Here is a 23,641-nt window from a genome sequence, read left to right as displayed (position 1 = left end):
CAAAGATGCTACCAGTGAAAATGAATGAGTGATTTTTACATTGTTAAAACATTAGAAAGTCATTAAAGAGACAGTGAGAACATTAGAAGGTCAAATTCAGAGAAAAGGGCGAAAACAGTGGTGAGGTCTGCAAGATAGACCTACACATCCATGGAAGCAGATGGTTTCTGTGGCTGAAGAAGACTTTCCAGGAGCTGGGCATTGTCCAAGTCTATCATAAAGATAAGTGGCTGCAAAGTGCAGTGGTTTACACATTCACTTGATGATTGAAAGGTTCCTGGTTTGAATCCAGCCAGAGACACAAATCCCTTCAGGGTTTGTCTGGCGTGAAACTTTCCCACATCAAACAGGCTGAGGATCCTGCTGTGGTGAACCCTTGTCACAATGGAGTAGCCAAAAGTAGTTTCTTCTTATTCTTCTGACGTAAAAAAGAAGATAAAAGCTGGTTAAAACACATTGCTTAGCCTCAAGAAAAGAAAATTTAGATTAGATTTTGCCAAAAACTATCAACAGATAAAACTGAGCTCCTACCTTACCAGAAGGACAGGTGTAAAAAACGATGGAAAACTCATGATCAGAAGAAAATAACAATACCTGAAAAACAAGGTGCAAAGCTATACTTTCTGCACAGGTTCAGTGAAATGCAGCAAAGCTGGTGGACAATAACCTGGAGCAATCACAGGGGTTTTGCATAAGTCTTCACCATGCTGAGCATAAAGACCAACAAAAAAGTCACAAATCAAGACAGCTGCATTAAAGCATCACAACGGAAGAAATCAGTGGTGATATCAATGGGTTCAGGTAACCATTTACTGCAATAATTCTCAATGAAGTATACAAAATAAGCATTTTATTTATTATTTATTGTATTCATTTACATTTTATTTCTTGATAAAACTGGACTATGCATGAAAATGGCTCTTTATCAGCAGTTAATGCTGTGTTTTTGTCCATCCCCTTAAATTAAAGTTACAAATCTGTAAGTCTAGGTTCATCATAGTATTGTCTTTAATATGATTTAATAATAAACTTAAATAACATCAAATTATGTCAGTGTCCAAAAATATTTGCATCTAACTGTAAAAATGATTTTTATTATCTGTCTTTAATGGCAATCCACGTCATATTTTTTTATATTATTTACATTATTTATGCACATTTGTTTTTATACTAACCTGTAATTTGTTGATACAGGTTATTGCTGGATTGTTATTTTTTATTACCTGTAATTTGTTATTAATTTGTTATTACATAAGTCTAAGTGAACTTCTAAGCAACAAATTACTTCTACATTTTGGTTTGGTGTATCAGCTTGTTCCCACAACACTCTCTGTATTTGTGGGATATGTACAATCACCATGTAGTTTATTTGATGGAAACATTTTTTGAAGCCTTTTAATTGCATGCATTATGTACTTAATATCAATACCCTTCTAACATGGCACAGAAGTTTTTTACAGGGCTTTGCAAAAACAAAAATTAATAATAGTAATAATAATAAATAAGTAAACTTTTGCAGTAGCGAGCTAGTTTGATATAGTAGCTTCCTGTCGTGCTGTTCTGGAACACTGATTGTGAGAAAAACAATTTTGGTGGACTCATTGCATATTTAAAATAAATTTGCCACCCTGATTGTAAAGGTAACAGTTTTCTTGTGTATTTTAAGCCACACAGTCTGCAAAAGATTATTAACTCCACATATTACTGAGTGCTCAGAATTTTTTTTTATCACGTTTTATTTTTTGACACTTTCAGCATAAGTTATTCAGACTGGCTTAACTATACTGGTAAGTGTGTGTGTGTGTGTGTGTGTGTGTGTGTGTGCGTGTGTAGGTGTGTGTGTGTGTGTGTGTGTGTGTGTGTGTGTGTGTGTGTGTGTGTGTGTGTGTGTGTGAGAGAGAGAGATAGAGAGAGAGAGAGATGCTGCATTCAGCACTACTTGCATAACAAATTAAATATGCAAAAGTACAGCTGAAAAGAAAATAAATTATAAACTTCAAGCAAAACAGGAAGAAAATCAGGATAAATATTTATTTGAAAGTTATACAGAACTAATGCCTGAGACTGAACTTTATTAAAAAATATAATTATATTAAACCATTACGTTTTTTCCTCTTCGTAAAAAACGTTGCAATTACGTCATCAGATAATGTAAAAAATAGATTTTATAAACTTGAATTTGCACTCATGAATGTGTAACAGATCTTTGTGACACTGAGTTAAAAACACTATTCCGCCTGTGGCTTTATTGACGAAGGCGTATTTGAGCCACATTAAGAAAAAAATGACTTTCGATCATTTTGATTTTCAGATTAAAGTCGTAATTGTATTTCGAGAAAAAGTCGAAATGTGGAGATTACAGTTGTTGTTTAAAGCTGCCAAACAGTAATCTCCATATTTCGTTTTCTTTCTTAAATGATCATCCATACATACACACACACACATAGTATATATATATATATATATATATATATATATATATATATATATATATATCACAAAACACCTGTGGGCGTAACGGATTTTGACAGGTAAGCACGTTTCTTCGCCGTCAGAGGAGGAGGCTGTTGGTCGTGTTATAACATCTGCACGCACAGTGAATTGCTACATTTTGAAATAATTCTATTAGATAAAAAAAAAAAAACAAAACAAAAAACAATTAAGGAGGAAGCTGGACTTCACTGAGTAGTCGGCTGCTGGCCCGACAGTCTTGCAAAGTTCGGTTTGTGGCCTCACAGTCGGACGGTTAGGTAACAATTGGGTAACATTTAGGTAAGCTCGTGCACATCTGCATGACACGGTCCCCAGCTCGTCACTCCAGAAACTCGGGGACTTGTGCCAGTTACCATTAGGTAAGATCTCTGCACAGCAGCATGGCAGACTCTCTGCACAGGCTCTTCCATTCCTCCACAAAGACCACTTTAAAAACTGTTGAAGAGCGTGGCAAGTGGGGCAGCAAAAAGGAGTTCATCCTGTCTGTGGCCGGTGCTATTATTGGACTTGGCAACGTGTGGAGATTTCCATATCTTTGCTACAAGAATGGTGGGGGTGAGTATTTCTGTTATTCTGCCCCTTACTTAACCAAAGTGCAGTGCGACGTCTGAACCTCCGAAACTCTTTGTTCCCATAATAAAAAACAGAGAGAGAGAGAGAGAGAGAGAGAGAGAGAGCGAGAGAGAAGAAACAGACTATAACCAGTAGACTATTGTTTTATTAATCGCTGATGACTTTTTCTTGGTTGGGGGAGGGTCTAATTAGAGGATGAAAAACGTATTAAATGGTTGATAAGCAGCTTAGTTTTCATCCCCGTTTCCTTCTGTCCCACAGGTTATTGAAAAAAATACATTTTTATTACAAAGAAAGTTCCTTTCGCATTTTTTCTAGCCTAATTAGATTTTTACTGATTAATCTACAGAGTTTTAGGCGCATGACAGAAACAAACAACAAAAAGTGCGCTGGATCAATGCAACAGTGTTTTGGAAGAGGGCAGCAAGTTTACCAATCAGAACAAGTTACAAAGTAAACGCCATGTGATGATCTCAGTGTAATAGCAGTAAAGTAAGTAAAACATCCCAAAAGTCATTATATTAGTAAATGTTTACAAGAGAAGCCGTCGGTTAAACCATCGTAACAAATGCCACTGGTATATGAAGCTGGACCAGAAAACAAGCTCAAGAACCGCCTTTCAGTCAAAGCGCAGAGCGTAGAGCCGGAGTCAGCGTGGTTTTCACGAGCCAGTCTCAGCAGAGACTACACACCTGTTACGTAACGCAGTACCGAACCGCTGCAGTGCGCAGAAAGTCCCACAGTGCATACTTTTCGCATACGGAGCTTATTATCGCCACTACTGGCGCACATCCCAGGACTGCTCCCAGTGGCGGTCCTAGCCTCTGGCGCCCCCCTTCCCCCCTCCCACACACACACACACACACACACACACACATAAAACATATTAAGGATTGTACATTAACAAAAAACTGTTGTAGGAATCATACTGAATTTCACCAGAGAAACACACACAGACACATGAAGAGAGAGAGTATGCATCGTATGCAAACAGCCATCATAATTCATCATACAATGAGACCAGGACAAATCAACAACTGACAATGATTAATTAATATTAAAATCTGTAACATAATGTATTGTTTGGAGTTTAGTCTGTTACTGTTACTGTTTTTACCATTTCTTCTTGGAGCAACAGTAACGCACATAATTTCCTTAGGGATTAATAAAGTATTCTGATTCTGATTGTTTCAGGATGACCTGCTATTATCCAATGACACATCTCCTTACCTGTATCTTTTGCTTGTTTCTCCTCCTCTTCTTTTCTATTTTTTCTAAGCTGAGGACCTGATGACTTTGAACTTTTCTTGTCCATCTTCCATTGGCTTTAATTTTGCACTCCAGTATGAACACAAATCCACCAACTCGAGGATCACCACAACATAACCCAATAGACCTACACCTTAGTTCACAGATTCACTTTGTCTAAGGTGTATTTCTGGGATTTCACACAACCCAAGGTTCAAATCATGAATACATAATGGGCTTGGATTTACAACATTATAAATGAAATCTCCCCTTTCGACGGGTTGTGTGTGAGACTTTGAATCATCAAACTGTAAAATATAAATTTTAAATTGTTATTGATCCCTTTACCCCTGGTCCTAAAGTGTATATTTATTTTCTTACTCTTCTTATATATATTGTTTGTTTACTTGCACTGCTGTAACTGGAGCCTCGTCGTCTTGTCTCTCTATATACTGGACTGTATGTAGCGGAGATGACAATAAAGTTTACTTTGACTTCAGCAGCAAGCAGGCGCACCGAGGGCTCTCGCGCTCACTTTTCATGTACAGAATTTCGAAAAAACATCGGTGCAAATGATAAGTCTGTATTATAATGTCTGGTGTTTTCGTGTTTGTTGTTTTGTTTTTATTTTGTTTTATTTTGCGAGTTGGTTATTAGATGCTGCTCCAGCCGGTCAGAGAATCCCCGCCGCCCCGCCCTCTCCTCCCTATGCTGCACGCAGCAGGCGCACCTCGCAAACGGAGGGCGCCCTTACTCCCAGCAAATGGGCGATAGAAAACCGATCGGTCTTTTTTTTTTTTGCCGATGCCCGTGATGCCGCCCCGGGCTACCACCCGTGTCGCCCGTATCAAGAACCGCTACTGACTGCTCCTCACCAGAAAACAGTCTGTCCACACGGATGCACAGACCGTGGAGCTGCTCGTTATAGTGTCGTTTGTTATACATGTGTGATTTTAATAAAGTGAAAGTGTGGAAGATCAGCAGTAGGATTAACCGGTATAAACGAAGCCAAATGTAGTCGTTTGAGATTTATGTGGGTAAATGAAACAAAATGTGTCATCAGAGGATGAAAGATGAAGTGCTTTGGCAGTATGTTCTAAACCATGTCAATATGTCAATCTTAATGAGATTTATAACAAGAAGAGGAGCGATTTGGCACCAAAAACAGGTTCTGTGCCTCGACAGCTGCAAATATTAATCTCAAAGAGGGTTAAAGGCCACATTTACCAGCAAGTTTACTTCAGCTGCCAGAAAGGTGTGAAAGAATGTGTTCTTTGACACTTCAGTGAATTACTTACAGCTCTTTCTGCTGCCTTCCCTCCAGAAATACATGATACAGATTTCAACATGTAAGCTAAATCAAACCCAGCCTGTCCCGTCTCAGGAACAGGAGCTGCAGCCCAGGAGTCTTGACTTTGCCCTTTTTTTTTATGTTAAATAAAGCCAGGTTGGCAGGTTACAAATTTGTTAAACTGGACACTTTAGAACAGGATCTCAAGATCGACTGGGTTTCTAAATCTATCCGCAAGCTTGACTTGCTGTATCACCTTTGTTTACTTGTTATACCTAAAAAATGTTGAAGAGTTTAAATTTTTAAAGGTTACCTTAGGTTTCACCCTTACATTAAGAAATCAAGCCTAACACTTGAATTCAGCGATGCTCTCTCACTTCCATGACTGCATGTATGCTGAACCGCCAGATCATTTCACAAATGCTATATACGTCTTATACGTATATACGTCATATATTATCTGCAGCCTCTAAAAAGATTTGCCCATCCCTGTTCTGAGCAAATGAGAGATGATACCATAAGTGCATCTACTAAAAATCTCCAATGAGTTCGAATCTCAGTGATCTTGAACTAAAGGTTAGAGGTTAGAGGTCAAGCTTTCTGAAAACCTTGTGAATGTGATTACTTGAGAAGAAGGCAATGTAGTGTAGTGATGTAGTGATACCACAGGTGCATCTATTAGCAGGCTGAGCCACCGCCAGTATTTTAATTGTTGTATATTTCTGTATGTCTGATTATCACTTTGATACATTTTGCATAATTTTCCATTTGTCAGCATGTGTATCTGTAGGTATGCATGTATGTGTGTGTGCTTGCACATGCATGTAGGTGTGAGTCTTGGCGTATCTCTGCTGATAGACTTCATAAATCCGTCTCTCTGGACAGAAAATGGAATTGAGCTAGCAGCTGAATCAGATAAAGAGCAATGATCCCCTTGTGTGATTCATTTCGTACATAGTGTTTGAAAGAAATAAACAATAAATAGGCTAAACAACAACAAAAGTGACTTGTGGTGGTTTCGCCAACACCTTTAAATATCTCTCAGAGACCCTGCCTATTCATTTAATGGACATTTGTTTTTGGACTTTTGACTTATTCGAGCTACTGAGTCCTGATGTGCTCAATAGAGGACAATGATCAAGGATAACTCATATGTTTGTGTGGCCTATTTTAGCACCAAAGAGGCAGGAAATCACAAAAACAGTTAAACTGAAAGATACTATTTTGCTTGGTTATCAGGAGGATATAATGTCGTTACTGTATTTCGTCCCTGTTATTTTAACTGTTAACATTTGCTGCCCTCAAAGCAGAGCCAAGCCATATGTTGTTTACTGTTTATTTTTTCCTACCTCTAGGTGCTTTCTTAATTCCTTATGTCCTGTTCCTTGTGACCTGTGGCATACCTCTATTTGTGCTGGAGACGGCACTGGGCCAGTACACCAGTCAGGGGGGGATCATGTGCTGGAGGAAGGTCTGCCCCTTGTTTGAAGGTGAGCTAACCACTGGAATTGTGGTGAAGCAGATCAATGAAGAAAAACTGAGGGAATGCAATATTAACAGTTATGTTGTTTCCAGGCATGGGATACACCAGCCAAATGATCATTTTCTATGGAAGCATCAGCTATATTGTGATTTTAGCCTGGGCTTTTCTCTACTTGTTCTCTTCCTTCTCTGGAGAGTTGCCATGGTCCACCTGTAATAACACCTGGAACACAAGTAAATTCAGTTTAATTTTCTGTCCCACATATACATCAACAAATTACTGACTTAATTGGTAAATGAATTGGAAGTATGTAAAGATTGGATTGAAATGTTAATATGCAAATATTCACACAACTGTACATTTATGAAATACTAAAGCTAATGTTCACAATATTTAATGCAGTATTCACTTGTTGATGTGTCAGCAGAGCGTGTTTAACAAGATTGTGATACATTTCAGATCGTTGTGTAGAAATAAACAACTACAACACTACTGCCAACTGGACATCACCTGTGAATGCATCATCTTCTGTTTTAGAGTTTTGGCAGTAAGTCACAAATCAGAGCTAATTTGTTAACAATCCTCAATATTGTTTCGAAATTTATGTAAATTCAGATACGTATATTACATGCATTACATGGCTGTTGGCATTAATGGTAATTAATGGCAATTTATCATGTAGTTTGGAGGGCTTCACATTCACTATATTAAGTAGACCAAGTTAGTACAAGGGCAGATCCATTTTTTTCCCTTCAGAACTCCCTTAATTCTTTATGCCATAGATTGAACAAGGTGCTGGAAACATTTCTCAGAAATTTGCACCACATCCCAAAGGTGCTGTATTGAATTGAGATCTGGGTACTGTGGAGGCCAGAGGGGTACTCAATGTCATATTCAAGAAACTATTTTGAGGTAATTAGAGCTTTGTGACATGGTGCATTATCCTGCTGGAAGCAGCCATCAGAAAACGGGCACATTGCGATCATAAAGGGATGTACATGATCAGCAACAAAAGTTAGACAGGCTGCGGTATTTGAACATCGCTCAATTCATGTTGTTTACATTAGTTCATGTTGTTTACCATCTGAATGTGTGAGCAAAAATCAAAGATCATCAAATCAGGCAAAACTTTTCTAGTCTTCAGTTGACCGACTCTGGTGAACTTATTGGAACTATAGCCTCAGTTTCCTGTTCGTAGGTGTTTGGAGTGGCACCCGGTATGGTCTTCTGCTGCTCTCCATCTGCTTTCATGTTTGATGCATTTTGCATTCAGATATGGTCTTCTGCACACCTTGGTTATAACAACTAGTAATTAGGGTTACCAATTAGCGGTATTGGCCTTGTTGATGACCTCTGGCATCAGCAAGCTAATGGTTTTCTTTGACCATTAGCTATAAACTGTGGATGGTGGCATAATCCCAGTAGATTAGCGGTTTCTAAAATACTCAAGCTACAACTGGCTTATCTGTAATCACGTTCAGAGTCATGTGATTCGCACTTGTTTCTCTTGTTGATGATCACTTTAAAGTTCAGCAGGTTGTTTTGACCACATCTAAGTGCATGAATGCACCGACTTGCTGCTATCCTGCTGGCTGATTAGATATTTACATTAATACAGAGTTGTACCTAATAAAGTGGCCAAAGTATGGTGGCTGGGAAGTGCAAATCGCAACAAATTAAAAAACCACAACAAATTAAAAACCCGCAACAAATTACAAAAACCCGCAACAAATTAAAAAAACCCACAACAAATTACAAAAACCCGCAACAAATTACAAAACCCCACAACAAATTACAAAAACCCACAACAAATTACAAAAACCCACAACAAATTAATAAACCCCACAACAAATTACAAAAACCCACAACAAATTACAAAAAACCCGCAACAAATTACAAAAACCCACAACAAATTACAAAAACCCACAACAAATTAAAAATCCTTGACGGAAAGGGATTGTCTGAAATACCGGAAGTGACGCAACGATTAGCTTAATAGGGCTTTTGGAGCGTGATCTGATAACACCACGGATAACACCAGCTATTAGCTGGTGTTATCCGTGTACTTTCGCTCCTCTTTCGCTAGCGCTTTGTTTGGCCCAGAAACATGGCGCCTCAACCAAAAATTATGACCACGCCCCCTCTCGTGACATCACGCTCCAAAAGCCCTAAAGGGCTAAAGGCTAATCGTTGCGTCACTTCCGGTATTTCAGACAATCCCTTTCCGTCAAGGATTTTTAATTTGTGGGTTTTTGTAATTTGTTGCTGGTTTTTTTAATTTGTTGCGGGTTTTTGTAATTTGTTGTGAGGTTTTTTAATTTGTTGTGGGTTTTTGTAATTTGTTGCGGCTTTTGTAATTTGTTGTGGGTTTTTTTAATTTGTTGCGGGTTTTTAATTTGTTCTGGTTTTTTAATTTGTTGCGATTTGCGCTTCCCAGCCACCGTACCAATGAGAGTAAGTGTCATTAATTATTGTTTTTCTCTGGCTTTAATTGCTATGATAAGAGAGCATGATAACAGATCTTTTTTGCAAAACACTTATTTGCTACTATTTGATGAGTACTATAATAAGTATCATTTGATACTCATTATAGTATTCTGTGTATACTGGCATATACTTTATAACACCAGTATAGTTTTTAAAGAATTTTACTTGACTTTTTAAAATGAGAAGTACAAATTTAGAGGAAATTATAGGTTAGGAGTAGGAAATGTCATGTGTCTGTTAAGCAGGGTTAAACTGTTATGACACATTTAAAACGCGTAGAACACCAAAACTAAATAAAAAATCTTACAGAAATATCCCACATTTTGATAAATGTTTAGTGTGAAGATGCTTTAGATACAAGTAGTTTTTCAGAAGTGTCTGTTATTTCTTTTGACATTTTGCTGTCAGTGTGTAGAGATCTACAAACTGTTAAACTGATGTGTCAGTCACTTTTTTGATGTTGCTCTGTTAGGGTGGAGCGTTGTTGCCCCTGGCATTAAACACTTAGTTTGGCCATAATAACTGAAAACACCCATGTACTGAAGATGTGAAGGCTTTTAATTGCATGTTGAAGCTTGTGTCATTCTAAATAGTTTCATGAGCTTCAACTTCAACAGACCTTTCATGCCGAACCCGTGACTTGTCAATCTATATGTAAGCACTTTAGTAGTCTACTGTGTAAGTATGCTGACATCAGTTTTCTAGCCACATTCACTGAATCTTCATTTTTAAAGTCTTTGTGTATTAACTAGATTCAAAATTTTACAAAAGAGTAGGTTTTACCCAACTACATGCATTGGTTTAAAAGATCGTTCCATACACTGATAGTACGTCTTCTTTCAGGCGTCGGGTGTTGAATATATCCAGCGGCATAGAGAACTTGGGAACCATACAGTGGGACCTTTCTCTGTGCCATCTTCTAGCCTGGGTCATCTGCTACTTTTGTGTTTGGAAGGGAGTAAGATCCACGGGAAAGGTAACACTAAAAGGAAAAATGTTGAGTTGCATTTTATACCCTCAGCAGTTTTCAGCAGTTGTCACTGGCTTTCAGGTTCTTTAGGGAATCATTCAGATTCATTTCATGTTGCACAGTGTCTTTGTAGCTGTTGCAAATTTTATTGTGATAATCTAATTTTCATTTATTTGGAGTTTTCTAGAGATAGACAGATGTTTTGCATACTTTCTAATCTGGATTTGAAAACTTTTAGGCACACCTGTTTCCTAAATTTCCCTTCACGACCTTTGTATATCGGTTTGTTGTCTAAGCATGAAATTACATCACCTACTGACATAAAATGCAGTTAAGTTGTTGTGTAGTGAGGTGAGATAATCAGTGACTGTATAATAGAAGGGTTATAAAAATCCCAAATTGTTTCGGTACTGAGCTCAAATTTCTTACTTGCCACTACTTGTTCTCAGAGTGATTAAGGTGTGGTGTGAAGAAAAATGAAATGATCAGAGCTCCCAGACGTCCACTGCATTTTTTTCCCCCTTCAGGCTGCCGCCATGGCAGTCGTTCAGTCTCACATTTGCACATGCCTGGCTTTCATACAGTGTATTCGAACCACACCACAACACATAACAGCCGAAGTTGGCACAAAAGAGGGTTATGAACGCAAGTTTTGAAACTGTTATGGAATATACAGCATCTTTTTAATAAACAAAAGAAAATATAGCAATATTATATTCTTGTACTTCTTTATGTTATTTCTTGATCCAATGTGTCGCACATGATTTAAATTCTGGTCATGGAAGTCACAGTTAAATAAGAATGGTATTATGTATTTGGTGTTACCTCCAAAGACCAAATGCATAATACCATTCTGAATAATATCTTGATGCTGACATTAACAGCATGGCCTCATCATAGCGTGTGGTCATAAACAAGTAATCCTTCATTTAAAACCTAATTATTATTATTTTTAAATATACAGGCTACATATTTCACAGCCACGTTCCCCTTTGTCCTGTTAATCACGCTGTTTGTCAGAGGAATGACCCTTCCTGGAGCCTTCCATGGTATCAAGTACTACTTGTATCCCAATCCTGAACGGCTCGCTGACCCACTGGTATGATTCAGCCTCATTTCTTAATTGGTCAGACATTTCTGCAGCGGTGTTTATGAACTAATAACTTGATTTACAGGTCTGGATGGATGCTGGAACACAAATATTTTATTCTTATGCCATATGTTTGGGATGCCTGACTACACTTGGGAGCTACAACAAGTACAACAATAACTGTTACAGGTGAGCTCCTCACGAAGATGTGACAAACATTTTAGTTTGTATGTCAGTGGCTGTCTCCAAATACTTTGCCACTAAATGTGTTTACAGCAGCTTTCTTACTTTCTGAAAGGCTTTAGCACTGGTCTAAGTAAATAACACATCGAGAAAACACATACTTGAAAATGATTTTGATTACAGCACTTGTAATATGTGCATCCATTACCCCTTCTATTTTTATTAACCTTTAAGCACAGGTAGACATTCAGTCACCGTACAAAGCACTTTTCTTTCTTACTAACCTCTAAAAGCACTTTAGACTACAGATCACATTTTAATCACACATTCATGTAGTGCTTTATTCCATGCACTTTATTATTTATGTATTCTATGGGCAGACTCCAGTAAAACCATAGACCGCAGTCCTTGTTTTTTGCTCTCAAGGAGATCCCTGAGAATCTGTAGCAGCTGTAGAACTGGTTTATATACATCTGCACTGAACTCACTAAGGCTGCAAAGAAAAGCAATCTGTGTTGAGAAGCACCTTGTAAACTGAATTAGCACCTCAAGCACTACTGCAAACAGAATATTAACCAGTGGGTAACAATGAAAGTGTTTCCCACAGCCCATTATCTTTTTGTTGTCCTAAAAAAAATAGTGACATTATGCTTTCTTTCTGATTTGCAGAGACTCCTTTTATCTTTGTTTGTTGAACAGCGCGGCCAGCTTCATGTCAGGCTTTGCCATTTTCTCAGTTCTGGGTTACATGTCGCAAAAGCAGGGCGTCGACATTGCTACAGTCGCTGAGTCAGGTATGAATGTCAGTCTGAAAAGTATTTCAGTTTGGCTTTTTTTACCTCATCCATTATGCAAAAAAATAAAGACAGATTAACATGAAAGCTTGTGATTTAGTTTCAAAGTTGATCCAAGTACAACTCTGGACACAAGAATTTTTAAAAGAACTTCTTTAACACTGCAAGCAGATTAGTTCTTTCACACAACACATGCATCACATTGAAATAAGAGGAAAATGTCATTTAGATGTTCTCAAGATAATATCATGAACTCAGCTGGATCCAGCAGCTCAGTTCATGGAAGCAGTTTTCAGCCTTGGTCGAGGTGTATGAGCCCAAACTGCTCTTATTTTTCATTTTTATAGTTAGGAGTTTTAGACTTAAATTTTAAAATGATCCACAAGCATACAGGATCAGCTCTGGCACTACTGACTTTTGACACCATAAGGCATGATGCTGGGGAATTTTCACAAGCATGGAATGATTGTCCCTTATTTCCCAAGACTTGGAGCAGCTTATGCTTGTAAAGCTGAAACATCTGTACTCCATGCTGTGTAGTGTGTGCTCAACTACTGCCAACCAAAATTGAGTAAGAATGCCACTCAGGGTTTCTGTAGTCAATAACAACCCCAACACATGAATGCAGCACACATTTTATTATCAGATGGTCTGTCAGTCAATATCATAGAGCAATATTTGTATTTTTGGCCATCAGGCTGTTCTACTTAGCAGTAGCAATAATTAGTTATTGTTAATATTTCTTCCCTCACACCCAACTGGTCACAGCAGATAGCCGCCCCTCCCCTGAGTCTGCTTCTGCCGAAAGTTTCTTATCATAAAAAGGACGTTTTTCCTTCCCACTGTTGCCAAAGCGCTTGCTCATAGAGGGTCAAATGATCATTGTAGTTTTTTCCTTTTTTCTCTGTATTATTGTTGAGTCTTTACTTTAAAATATAAAGTGCCTTAAGGAGATTGTTGGAAACATAAACCTAATGCATCTATCTTTCCTGGCTGTTGTTTTGAACTATACTATGTACAAAAAAAATACTACTATTATGGAAAATGTTGTTTTCCATACTACAACCTGCTTCCTGGAGGCATATTGCATCCCTCAAGGGACTATGCATGCCTTTTCTATCTACAGAAAGTACACCGTCTTTCAAGGTTTTACATTTCAGTAAATTTTAAAAATGCAGAAGCAGTGTATGAAAAACTAAGTGGACTGAATGTTTTATTAGCTTGTGGAACCATCTTTAGCAGGAATAACTGAAGCAGTTGTTTTTTGCATTACGTTATCGGCTTCTCGCATCATTCTGGAGGAATCGTAGCACTCTCTGCTTCTTAAAACATAGCTTCTCTTCACTGAGGTTTACAGACATTCATTTATTCGCAGCTCTCTTAAGGTAGCTCCACAGAATTTCTGACCTCTTAATTTCAGCTTGAATTTAGGCCTATTTAAATATATATAAGAAATCAGCACCTTACTGGTAATTCATTTTCTATTCCTACCGTTTAACATGTTTCAGATTTATTTGATCCATTCTGCATTTCCTTAACAGTTGTACAACTCTGTAATGATCATAAAGTTGTCATTTAGAGACACTTTGGCATCTGTTTCACTTTGTAGGTCCAGGCCTTGTTTTCATAGTCTACCCACAAGCTGTGACCCTGCTGCCTTGGCCTCAGGTCTGGTCTGTGTGCTTCTTCGCCATGATCATCTTGTTAGGAATAGATGGTCAGGTGAGTTGCAGTTTTTTTTATATCTCCTAAGAAAATGTAATGCAGTATTGTTATTGTTTTTCTTCTGGTTAACTTACCTCAACACTCAACACTAACCTGTCTTTGTGTAATTCTCAAGTTTGCAGGTCTTGAAAGCATCATGACCTCTTTGACAGATGTCTTCCCCTCCCATTTAAGGAAAGGATATCACAGAGAGCTTTATCTGATGCTGATCTGTGTGCTTTGCTATCTGTTTGGCCTGTTTTTGGTGTCACAGGTGAGATGTTTAAAAACAACATAATTATTATAACTTTCATGCCTGAAATTCATTTCATAAAAGTTGGGAAAGTGGCAATGCAAGACCGGAAAAATGTAGTGCTACAAAAAATGATGGTTGTGTAAATCAGAATATTTAATGGCACCTGCTTTTTATATGGATCTTGTGCAGTGTTTTTGTAAATGCCCCAGGCTTGGTGGGCTTGGTATCATGGGTATGACAAAATAGAAATCAAAACAAGGGAAGCACAAAAATCACATGTCTGCATGTGCTCAGGGGAGTCTGGGTGTCCTGCGAGGACACTTCAGGTGTATGTAGTACTGGGACCGTTGCTGTAGTTCCTTCACAACAATAGTGAGACCACGCTTTGAATTAATAGCAATGTCAGGTTTGGTGGGTGTTGAATTCCCTTTGTTTCTGATTCTGGAGTGTGAGACATAATGGACTCATGATCACAACCTTGCTTTTTGTGTATGATGTGGTCCTTCAGGCTTCATCAAGTGGCAGTTTGCTGGCAAATGGGAAGCAGCAATAATAAGAATTACCACCTTGAAGTCTGAAGCCATGTTTCATAGTTTGAAAAGATTGGAATGCCCGCTCCAAGTTGGTTGGCATTGCTGCCACATGTAGAAAAGTTCAAGTACCTCAGGGTCTTGAGTGAGAAGAGTGGTAGGAACAGTGACAGGGATGTTCATAGCCTCACTTATAACCACGAGCTATGGGTTGTGGTCAAAAGGACAAGATTGGAAATAATTAGCAAAAATGGATGTACTTTGAAGGGCATCTGGGACTTAGGCTTACAGTTACAGAGCAGTTTGGTCAATTTGTAGGCAAGGTGTTTTTAGAAGGGTTAGGAAGGTTGGCCCAGGCAGGACACAACAGAGTGATGGGGTGTGGGAATCTCATCAACCCAGACCTGAGTGGAGAAGCGGCTGTCTTTCAAAACTGCAGCAAATGGTTTCTTCAGTTCACAAAGAGCATATTAACCCAATTAACCTAATTTATTGGTAAACATGCCCCTGTCTGGAGATTTATGAAATTTGTTGATGAGATTTTGTCCTAATGCTTCTTTTAGTATAATATAGAGTTCACTTTGCTTTCTAAATTTGTAGGATATCAAAGTTGTTGAAAAAAGGGATATACTAGATAATAAGTGTGAATAGCTTCAAGATTAACATGATGAATGTTTTAATTTTAGGCTGGTGCATACATTCTGCAGATCTTCGATCACTATGTTTGCAGCGGTCCTACTCTGCTGCTGATGGCAATTTTCCAGTCAGTTACGATTGGATGGATTTATGGTAAGACAAAATTATTATTGTTATAAAAGTCTTTGGTTTTTATGTCTTTTTATAGTGACGTCCTAATAACTGTCCACTATTATTACCAAAATATATCTTGTAATTCTCTATACATGCTGTATATACATGCACATGTAGGGCTGGATTTACAGCACAAAGCCTTTTTTGTCATTAAAAAGCAACTGTCAGGACCTGCTAAAGAGGCACAGTATCAACTGAAAGATGGGGATGCAGGGTTTTTTGCTATTGAACTTATTGCATCTTATCGGATTCAGTGTTATTTGGAAGGTATTTGCAAGATGTTACTTTTTCGCATAATCAGCACGAGTGGATAGCTGAATGGTGTGAGTCCCCAAGCCCCCCACACCCAGCCCTGCATCTTTTTTTCTTATATTTAGCTTTCAAGGAGTCAGATTATCTTATTATATTTTTTAAGTTGTCTTGAATAATACTCCAGGCTTTCTGAAGGTATTTCAAGGTTTTTCTTTGGACGTTGGCTGTTTTCACTTATTGTCAGTCCAGTTCTTGTACCGGCCCATTTTCAGAGAAATGTTTTATTTTGTTTGTTAAACACATAATTCAAGGGATGAACTAGTGTTGTGTCTACAAATAAAATACAAGCAAATAACTGATTTTATATTGTATCTTTAGGCAAAAACATAATTTATTCCCTTTTCTTTGGTTGATTTTATGAAAAAATGGCATAAAATAGTATTTTTGTACCAAGAAGGTGATTCTCAAAGAACTATTAGCTGAAAACTTGGCATATATTAGCATGGTATGCAGCGTGTCCTTAAAATAATTTGAGGAACCTGAACAATTGACAAAGGCCTCCTCCTTAAATGAAAGCCCATATTCACTGTATAACTGTCATTTGAAAAAGTGTTCATTGTAAAAACGTTAAAAATATAATTTTGTTGTGGGGAAATATTAAAAGTTAAACACAAGTTTCTTTCTAGTAAACTGTCTCTGTTCTAGGTGCCGATCGCTTCTACACCAACATTGAGGACATGATTGGATACAGACCTCTGCCACTGATCAAGTACTGCTGGCTCTATGCCACCCCTCTCATTTGCAGTGTAAGTTTCTAAAGCAGCTTCTGTAAACAGTTTATCAATATGCTCTATTCTCATAAGATAAGATAAGATAAGATAAGATAAGATAAGATAAGATAAGATAAGATAAGATAAGATAAGATAAGCTTTATTAGTCCCACACATGGGAAATTCATCCCATAATGTTTATTATTTATGTTTTCCTTTAAAGGGAACACTTGTATTTTTGCTCCTGAGGTACACCCCACTGAAATTCAACAACACCTACATGTATCCTTGGTGGGCTTACTGCATTGGCTGGTTCCTCGCGCTGTCGTCGCTTTCTATGATCCCAGTCACTATGATCTACAAACTGGCCAAAGGAAGAGGGAGTCTCTGGCAGGTCAGTGATGTTGTTACTGTCGGCTGTTAGTGATAATAACTGATAATAACTGACAATATTAATTCCTTTACCAAGCGTCTGAAGACCAGCTCCCAGCCTGCAAGTGATCTTCGAGGAATGGAAAAGGAAATGATAAATGTCCATGATTCACTACGTGCCCCAAAATAACTGTTCAGCCATATTCACTGAAATGCAAATCTTTAAACGTACCTTTTAATTTGCGTTTTAAATAATACTTAAGGTGTGGGTCCTCTATTATGCACATATATGGTGGCTGGTGTTAATACTTTTTTATAAGGTGAAAGGGTCTATCTGTTAGAGGTTGAATGTATAAAATACTACACTGATATGGAGCCTCTGATATGACTTTAATTTGCATTTCAAATACCTCAAACCCTAACAACAGTAACAATCTACTTGACTTTTTACTTTAAACTCACTACAAACACATCGACGTTGAGATTGAAAAGAAACTTACAATTATTATTTATAGACCAACACAGTGAATAGAGATTTTAAAACTAGTGCTGTCAGCGTTAAATCTCGTTAAAATGACGTTAACACCATAACTGCATTAACGCGGCAAATTTCCGTTAACGCGGATCGCCTCATGCTGCATGGCGTCAACGCGCCGTGCAGCCCCTTGCACCATGACAGCATAAACAAGTTTTTTTTTATTTTTTAGAAACATAAAAGCGAGGTCTTTTAGTGTTTAAAAGTATTGAGCTGAAAACACATATTCACAGTTTAACAAGTTTTTATGATGAAAGTATTTACTTTTTTAATGATTTCCAACATTACATCAACTGTGTTTTTGTGATGTTTCATGGAAATCTGGGTTATTTTGATACAACATTTTTATATATTCATACAAATTGAAAAGTAAAAGGCTGTTTTTCTGTTCCTCTCTCAGTCAGAACCTGTTTTAAAAATTATATCTATTTTTTTATGAAATCTAAATATTCTTAAAACATTTTTTTACATTCTCACAAGTTCTAAATACTTAAATAACCTGCGTAGAAACACCTTCATAACATTTAAAATGAAAAAGATTAGCTTCACTAAGTCTGTAGCTTTACAGCTACAACATACAAGATACAAAATGCTTTATAACATACGCATGAAAAATAAAAACTTACATTTTATAGAACAAAGGTCAAGGAACATTGCTACATGCTGACATGCTAAGTAATGTCAAGGATCGCACATCAAGTTTTCAGTGTTCTGAACCTTTTTTATGTTTATATTCCTATAGTTTTTTGGCACTGAATGTAAGCAACACAGGTCAGTTTTGTTTTTTTACTTCAGACTCCTTTAGTGCCCCCTCCTTTTTTAATTACCTGGAACTGAGGAGTAACTTGTGTCCTTTGGAAAGATTTCTCCTTGACGTTTTCTGGTATGTATTTCATGTTGCTTGTGCTACACACACATATCAGGAAACACTAGGCCTAACGATCCCTATGTATTTTAAGCATTCAGAGTATATTTCATGATATTCTTTTTTTTAATCAACATGTATAATAAACCAAATAAATATTGCTCAAGTCTGCCAAAAAGTGGTTGTTTGCTCCTTACATTTATAACTGAACTCCTATGCCTTAAACATTACTTTTACTTTAAGGTGCATTGTATTTTCTTGGATTACTGTATTGGTTACAAGACTTTTTAAACGTGTCTTGATATTTGACCTTGAATTTGTATAATAAAATACTTTGGGGAATAATTTAGCTTTCACTTTGAAAGCTTTTCTGTAATTTAAGTGAATATGTTGAGAGAGTGTGACAGATACAGACTCCATGGTGCGGGCCAATCCATGACGGATCAGTTTCTATTGTCTTTGGAGCATTGACAGTTTGTTTGGGCTTGTTGTCATGCTAGAAAATAAAACTGTTGCCAATCACATGCTTTCCAGATGGCATTGCATGGTGGATGACAATCTGATGGCACTTTTCTGTGTTCATAATTACATTAATTTGAAAAAATCCCAAACAACTGGCTGAAATTCAGCTCCTCCAACGTGTTTTACAGATGTTTGTAGACACTCGTTGTGTCTCTCCGGAGCTTTCATTTTACAGATATGCAGTAATACATATTTGATTGATGCTGCTCGTCATTTAATTGCTCTCGTGGTTTTATTTTTGTTCCTTGCGGAGTCAAAACTTATAACCAATACACATTGTAATAATCAATTTGGCGTTAAAACGTAATTTGTTTTGATAGTGATAACTAAGTAGGAATGTCTAACAGTTCGGTGGGTTAATATTGTCTACAGGTTATTTGCACAGCTGAAGAAAACACATTTTACTTACATTAAAAAGATATTTATTTAAAAAAAGCAAACAAACAAACAAAAGTTTCATTTAACTGGATACATTTGCTCTGAGAATTTTGATATCATCAGCTGGACGATCTTGGCTGTTCGTCTCCACCATCCCAATCCGGTTCAGCACTCCCATCCCCTGACACACTCTTCCAAAAATACTGTGCTTTCCATCTAACCACTGAGTGGGTGCGAGGGTGAGGAAGAACTGACTGCCATTGGTGTCCGGCCCCGCGTTGGCCATCGCTAGAATACCGGCACCTAACAGGCACAGAGACATAATGAGAAATTATGAATGTCCTCACTATCAATTATCACTCAGGTATTTATCAGGATCACTGGACTCAGTTTATTCAGCTGTGAACTAAAGAAATGTTTCAAAAACACCAGAAATCTTTACAAATTATTGGTATACATGAACTCTACTGAAGATTTGAATCTAAAAATAAAGCGTCCATATGTGAACATGTGCATACAAATAACAGATTAAGACATCAGTACTGACACACAAATGATTTGAAGGATTTGCTCCAGAGCCTGTCTTTATAAGCCTATAAAAGCCTTTCACCTGCACATCTATTCCAGTGTTGTTCTTCTACGTGCATTACCTGTGAATTTTAGTTCTGGCTGTAGTTCATCCTCAAACTGTTTGCCAAAAATGGAGGCACCACCTCGACCTGTTTGGAAAACAAACATTACAAGTGGCGCATTGGATGAGTTTTCTGAAGACCATGAACATGTGAAATTAATCAGACAGTAGTGACAGGGCCACTTTATTAGATATACACATAACTACTCATTAATCTAAAAACCTAATCACATAGCAGTAACTCTGCATGTAGACGTGTTCAAGACGACAATAAAGTTTAAACTGAGCATCAGAATGCAGAAGAAAGGTGATTTAAGTGACTTTGAACTTAGCAGGAGTACTTCAAAATTGCTGATCACACAACCATCTCCAGGGTTTACAGTCTGTAAAAGAGAAAATTCTCTGGGCAAAAATGCCTCGTTGATGCCAGAGGTCAGATAAGGATGGACAGACCTCTTTAAGTGATATGAAGCCAACAGTAATTCAAATAGCAACAACCAAGGTATGCAGAACACAGCGTATTGAAGCGTGAAGCAGACGGGATACAGCAGATCACACTGCGTGCCACTCCTGTTAGTTAAAAACATGAAACTGAGGCTACAATTCACACAGCATGAGATGACAGTGGCCCACAGCTCATTCAAGTTTGAGACCCCTGCAATAGAGCATCTTTGATGAAAGTTGAGATTAAATAGGAGATGTCCAGCGGACAAAGCTGAATGTTTCCAACACCTTGTTCAAGGTGTGCCATGAAGAATTAAGGCAGTTCTTTAGGCAAAAGGGGCTCCAACCAATATTAGCAAGGTGTACCTAATAAAGTGGCTGATTAGTATGTATAAAAGAGGATTCAATATTAAGAAAATTACATATTTTTCTGGGAAAAATACAGACATGCTTTTGATGGCAAAGAAAAAGAGCAACTGTATAATATACAGTATTATAAGCATCTGTAAATATTATTTGCATATGCAAACACACCGTTTAATGAAGTTCTGTATTAACAAACAAAGCATCTGGTTAAAAGTCATGTTAATCACCTGAACACTGGATCTATATTAAGAGTTCTGACTGATTATAAAACTACGAGCATTAATATGCTGCTTCAACAGCCCTCATGATTCCATATAAGAATTTTGGAACCTGGCTGGTTTACAGCCAAATGAGCGGGAATGTAATATTGGGCAGCATCAACACCAAAACTTCATTTACAGAGTTTGCTTTGTGCACAGTCATAAAACAGTCATGTCAGTGTATTAGGGGAGGGGAAAAAACACAATACATTGTAAATTGGAACAATACGAAAGACATCTACATTTACTTAGCTTCATGTTAAAGTGACTGACATGTTTAGTAATCTAGACACTCTTAAGTAGCATTTAGCCTACTCAAATCATGAACCTGTTACCTAACATGTGGACAGTGGTATTCAAACACTTATCTGTGACGAACCCACCTGTTCCTGTGGGGTCTCCTCCCTGCACCATGAAGTCTTTGATGATCCGGTGAAACTTGGTGTTGTTGTAGTAGCCTCTTCTGGACAGCTCTGCGAAGTTCTTGCATGTCTTTGGTGCATGGTTCCAGTACAGCTCCACCACAACAGTCCCCATCCTGCAACGCACGGCCAGTTAGCATGTCTTTAGCGGCTCTGAATAACAAAGGCTGTCTCTTAAACTAGTTTTTAGCAGAAACGTGCTATGCTTCATGCGGTTTGTTAAAAAGATTGTGAAAAAATAAAATATGCAAAATTTGTTAACGCAACAGACACCAACACTTCAGGTTCCTCAAAGCTAGCTGAGTTAGCATCCAGTGTTTCATTGGGGACTTACGTCGTCTCCAAAGCCACTGTGGGAGGCTGCCATGTGTCCGGAGGAATCCCCGACATTATCACCTCAAACCGTAAGCTACAACAGTTGTGAAAAAATGTTTAGTTAAACTTAAGTTCTAATAAGTAGCCAGGAATTTCTTAGCCCAGCGAATTCATTCAACACATTTCAAAATGAGTTTCTTCTTCTGTGGTTTGCCGAGCATTTCCTTTGAATGTTGGAGAAAGGCTGCCATCTGCTGGACGAACTAACATGAAACCCCCCTTTTTTATTGTGTTGCTTACGTTTAGCATTCTTTACCAGCATCAGCTTCTCAGAAGTTCAGATTAACAGACGACTTTTTAACAGTGTTGTTACTAAAAATAAACTGAAAAACTACATTACAAACCACATTTCATTGTCATTTAGGCTTTACTTTGTAAGAAAGAAAAAGGACCCTGTCTTAAAGTTTGGTTATCTGGAAATACATTTTGTCTTGATAATGTAGTTAAAGAGATTTCTAAATATGTATGATAAATACATTTAACAAAAGAAATTCATATCATTATCATCGCCAGTAGTAGTAATAATAGCAGCAGTAGTTTATGTCATTACTAATAAAGTGCTTCCAAGGTGCAATAACACATGTATCTTATGCATCTGAAGGCTCCCTGGTAAGATTGTAAGAAGAGACGCAGAGCCAGCCTCAGGGGGTGCTGATCCAACCGAGCCTGAAAAGGGAAAGAACAAAGACATCATTTAAAAACTGGGGGAGGGGGTATGTGTGGTGTGTGTGTCCATTGCTCTGCTTGGAGTATTGCTACGTAGTATCTTAACTGGACAGAGACCTCTGATGTTGCGCCTGGAATCTGCTGGACCCACTCTCCTAGTTTGCAGCTTACAGCTCGTAATGCTAAATAAGCAGCTGGAAAATGTAGTGGCAACATGAGAAGTGAGCTGCAGGTGCTAGACAGACGTGACAGCACAGCATGTCTACAGCAAGTCTACACTGTTTAGCCACAGCATAAGCTGCTTACATATGAATACCAGATTTTTGTTTAATGACTTTAGTTGAAGCTGAAAAGATTTTATTTGTCGTATATGTCATATTAATTTAACTTAAATGTCTTGATAGATAAAAATTACCAAATTACATCATTGTCCAAAAACTATACTGACATTACTCTGCGTTTGTAGTTATGACTTGTTTCGCTTTAATAAAATGTTGTCTTTTAAACTCAGATTTGGTGCCATCATCTCTCCTGTTTAAGCTTTTTAAGCTTTATGGAGGTGAGAGGACAGACACATGGACAGACGTGTGGACAGTCTGTCCTGCCTCTTTTCTGAAGAAATCTCTGCCTCTGAATCAACATCTTATGTCCTTCAGTGCATTTTTATTTCTGGAAGTATTCTTAAAAGCATTGTAATACATGTTCTGGTTCATGATGTCAAAGCAGGACATGTATTGAAGGTCTTCCTTAACCAGCTTTGAGTTTACTCTCCCATTCATCCCAGGCTTGTTGATGATGGTCACTGGGTGATTCTAGCACCCCTTGTTGACCCTGTCTAAAACTGCTCCTCAACAGGAGAAAATACAAAATA

The 23,641-nt window shown here is 37.8% G+C and overlaps 2 protein-coding genes across 2 annotated transcripts; one reads left to right on the top strand and one right to left on the bottom strand.

The window, feature by feature from the left end:
* Positions 1 to 2,607: 2,607 nt before the first annotated feature.
* Positions 2,608 to 18,960, top strand: LOC102783645 (sodium- and chloride-dependent GABA transporter 2-like). The gene is made up of 14 exons (XM_087840796.1): positions 2,608 to 3,048; positions 6,961 to 7,095; positions 7,181 to 7,321; positions 7,548 to 7,635; positions 10,419 to 10,551; positions 11,510 to 11,644; positions 11,721 to 11,824; positions 12,488 to 12,612; positions 14,222 to 14,334; positions 14,453 to 14,590; positions 15,789 to 15,891; positions 16,870 to 16,970; positions 17,158 to 17,328; positions 17,404 to 18,960. The coding sequence occupies exons 1-14, from the start codon at positions 2,874 to 2,876 to the stop codon at positions 17,494 to 17,496; spliced, it is 1,755 nt and encodes a 584-aa protein (XP_087696922.1). The 5' UTR covers positions 2,608 to 2,873; the 3' UTR covers positions 17,497 to 18,960.
* Positions 18,961 to 19,627: 667 nt separating this feature from the next.
* ppil1 (peptidylprolyl isomerase (cyclophilin)-like 1) lies at positions 19,628 to 22,286 on the bottom strand. The gene is made up of 4 exons (XM_006783298.3): positions 22,064 to 22,286; positions 21,691 to 21,845; positions 20,257 to 20,325; positions 19,628 to 19,909 (listed from the first exon to the last, which is right to left on the bottom strand). Exons 1-4 carry the CDS (start codon positions 22,117 to 22,119, stop codon positions 19,689 to 19,691), a joined length of 501 nt encoding a protein of 166 aa, XP_006783361.1. The 5' UTR covers positions 22,120 to 22,286; the 3' UTR covers positions 19,628 to 19,688.
* Positions 22,287 to 23,641: the final 1,355 nt, after the last annotated feature.

Source organism: Neolamprologus brichardi, chromosome 5, assembly GCF_056152115.1.
Source record: "Neolamprologus brichardi isolate AB-2024 chromosome 5, ASM5615211v1, whole genome shotgun sequence".
NCBI lineage: Eukaryota > Metazoa > Chordata > Actinopteri > Cichliformes > Cichlidae > Neolamprologus > Neolamprologus brichardi.
This window is presented reverse-complemented; position numbering and strand designations above follow the sequence as displayed.

Excerpts from the sequence above, each read along its gene's own strand:
- LOC102783645 (XM_087840796.1), top strand. The coding sequence starts at position 2,874 with ATGGCAGACTCTCTGCACAGGCTCTTCCATTCCTCCACAAAGACCACT. Across the intron at positions 7,636-10,418 it reads TCTGTTTTAGAGTTTTGGCA|GCGTCGGGTGTTGAATATAT; the intron begins GTAAGTCACAAA and ends GTCTTCTTTCAG. Across the intron at positions 11,825-12,487 it reads TACAACAATAACTGTTACAG|AGACTCCTTTTATCTTTGTT; the intron begins GTGAGCTCCTCA and ends TCTGATTTGCAG.
- ppil1 (XM_006783298.3), bottom strand. The coding sequence starts at position 22,119 with ATGTCGGGGATTCCTCCGGACACATGGCAGCCTCCCACAGTGGCTTTG. Across the intron at positions 20,326-21,690 it reads AGGAGACCCCACAGGAACAG|GTCGAGGTGGTGCCTCCATT; the intron begins GTGGGTTCGTCA and ends TTTTCCAAACAG. Across the intron at positions 19,910-20,256 it reads GCCAGAACTAAAATTCACAG|GTGCCGGTATTCTAGCGATG; the intron begins GTAATGCACGTA and ends TGTGCCTGTTAG.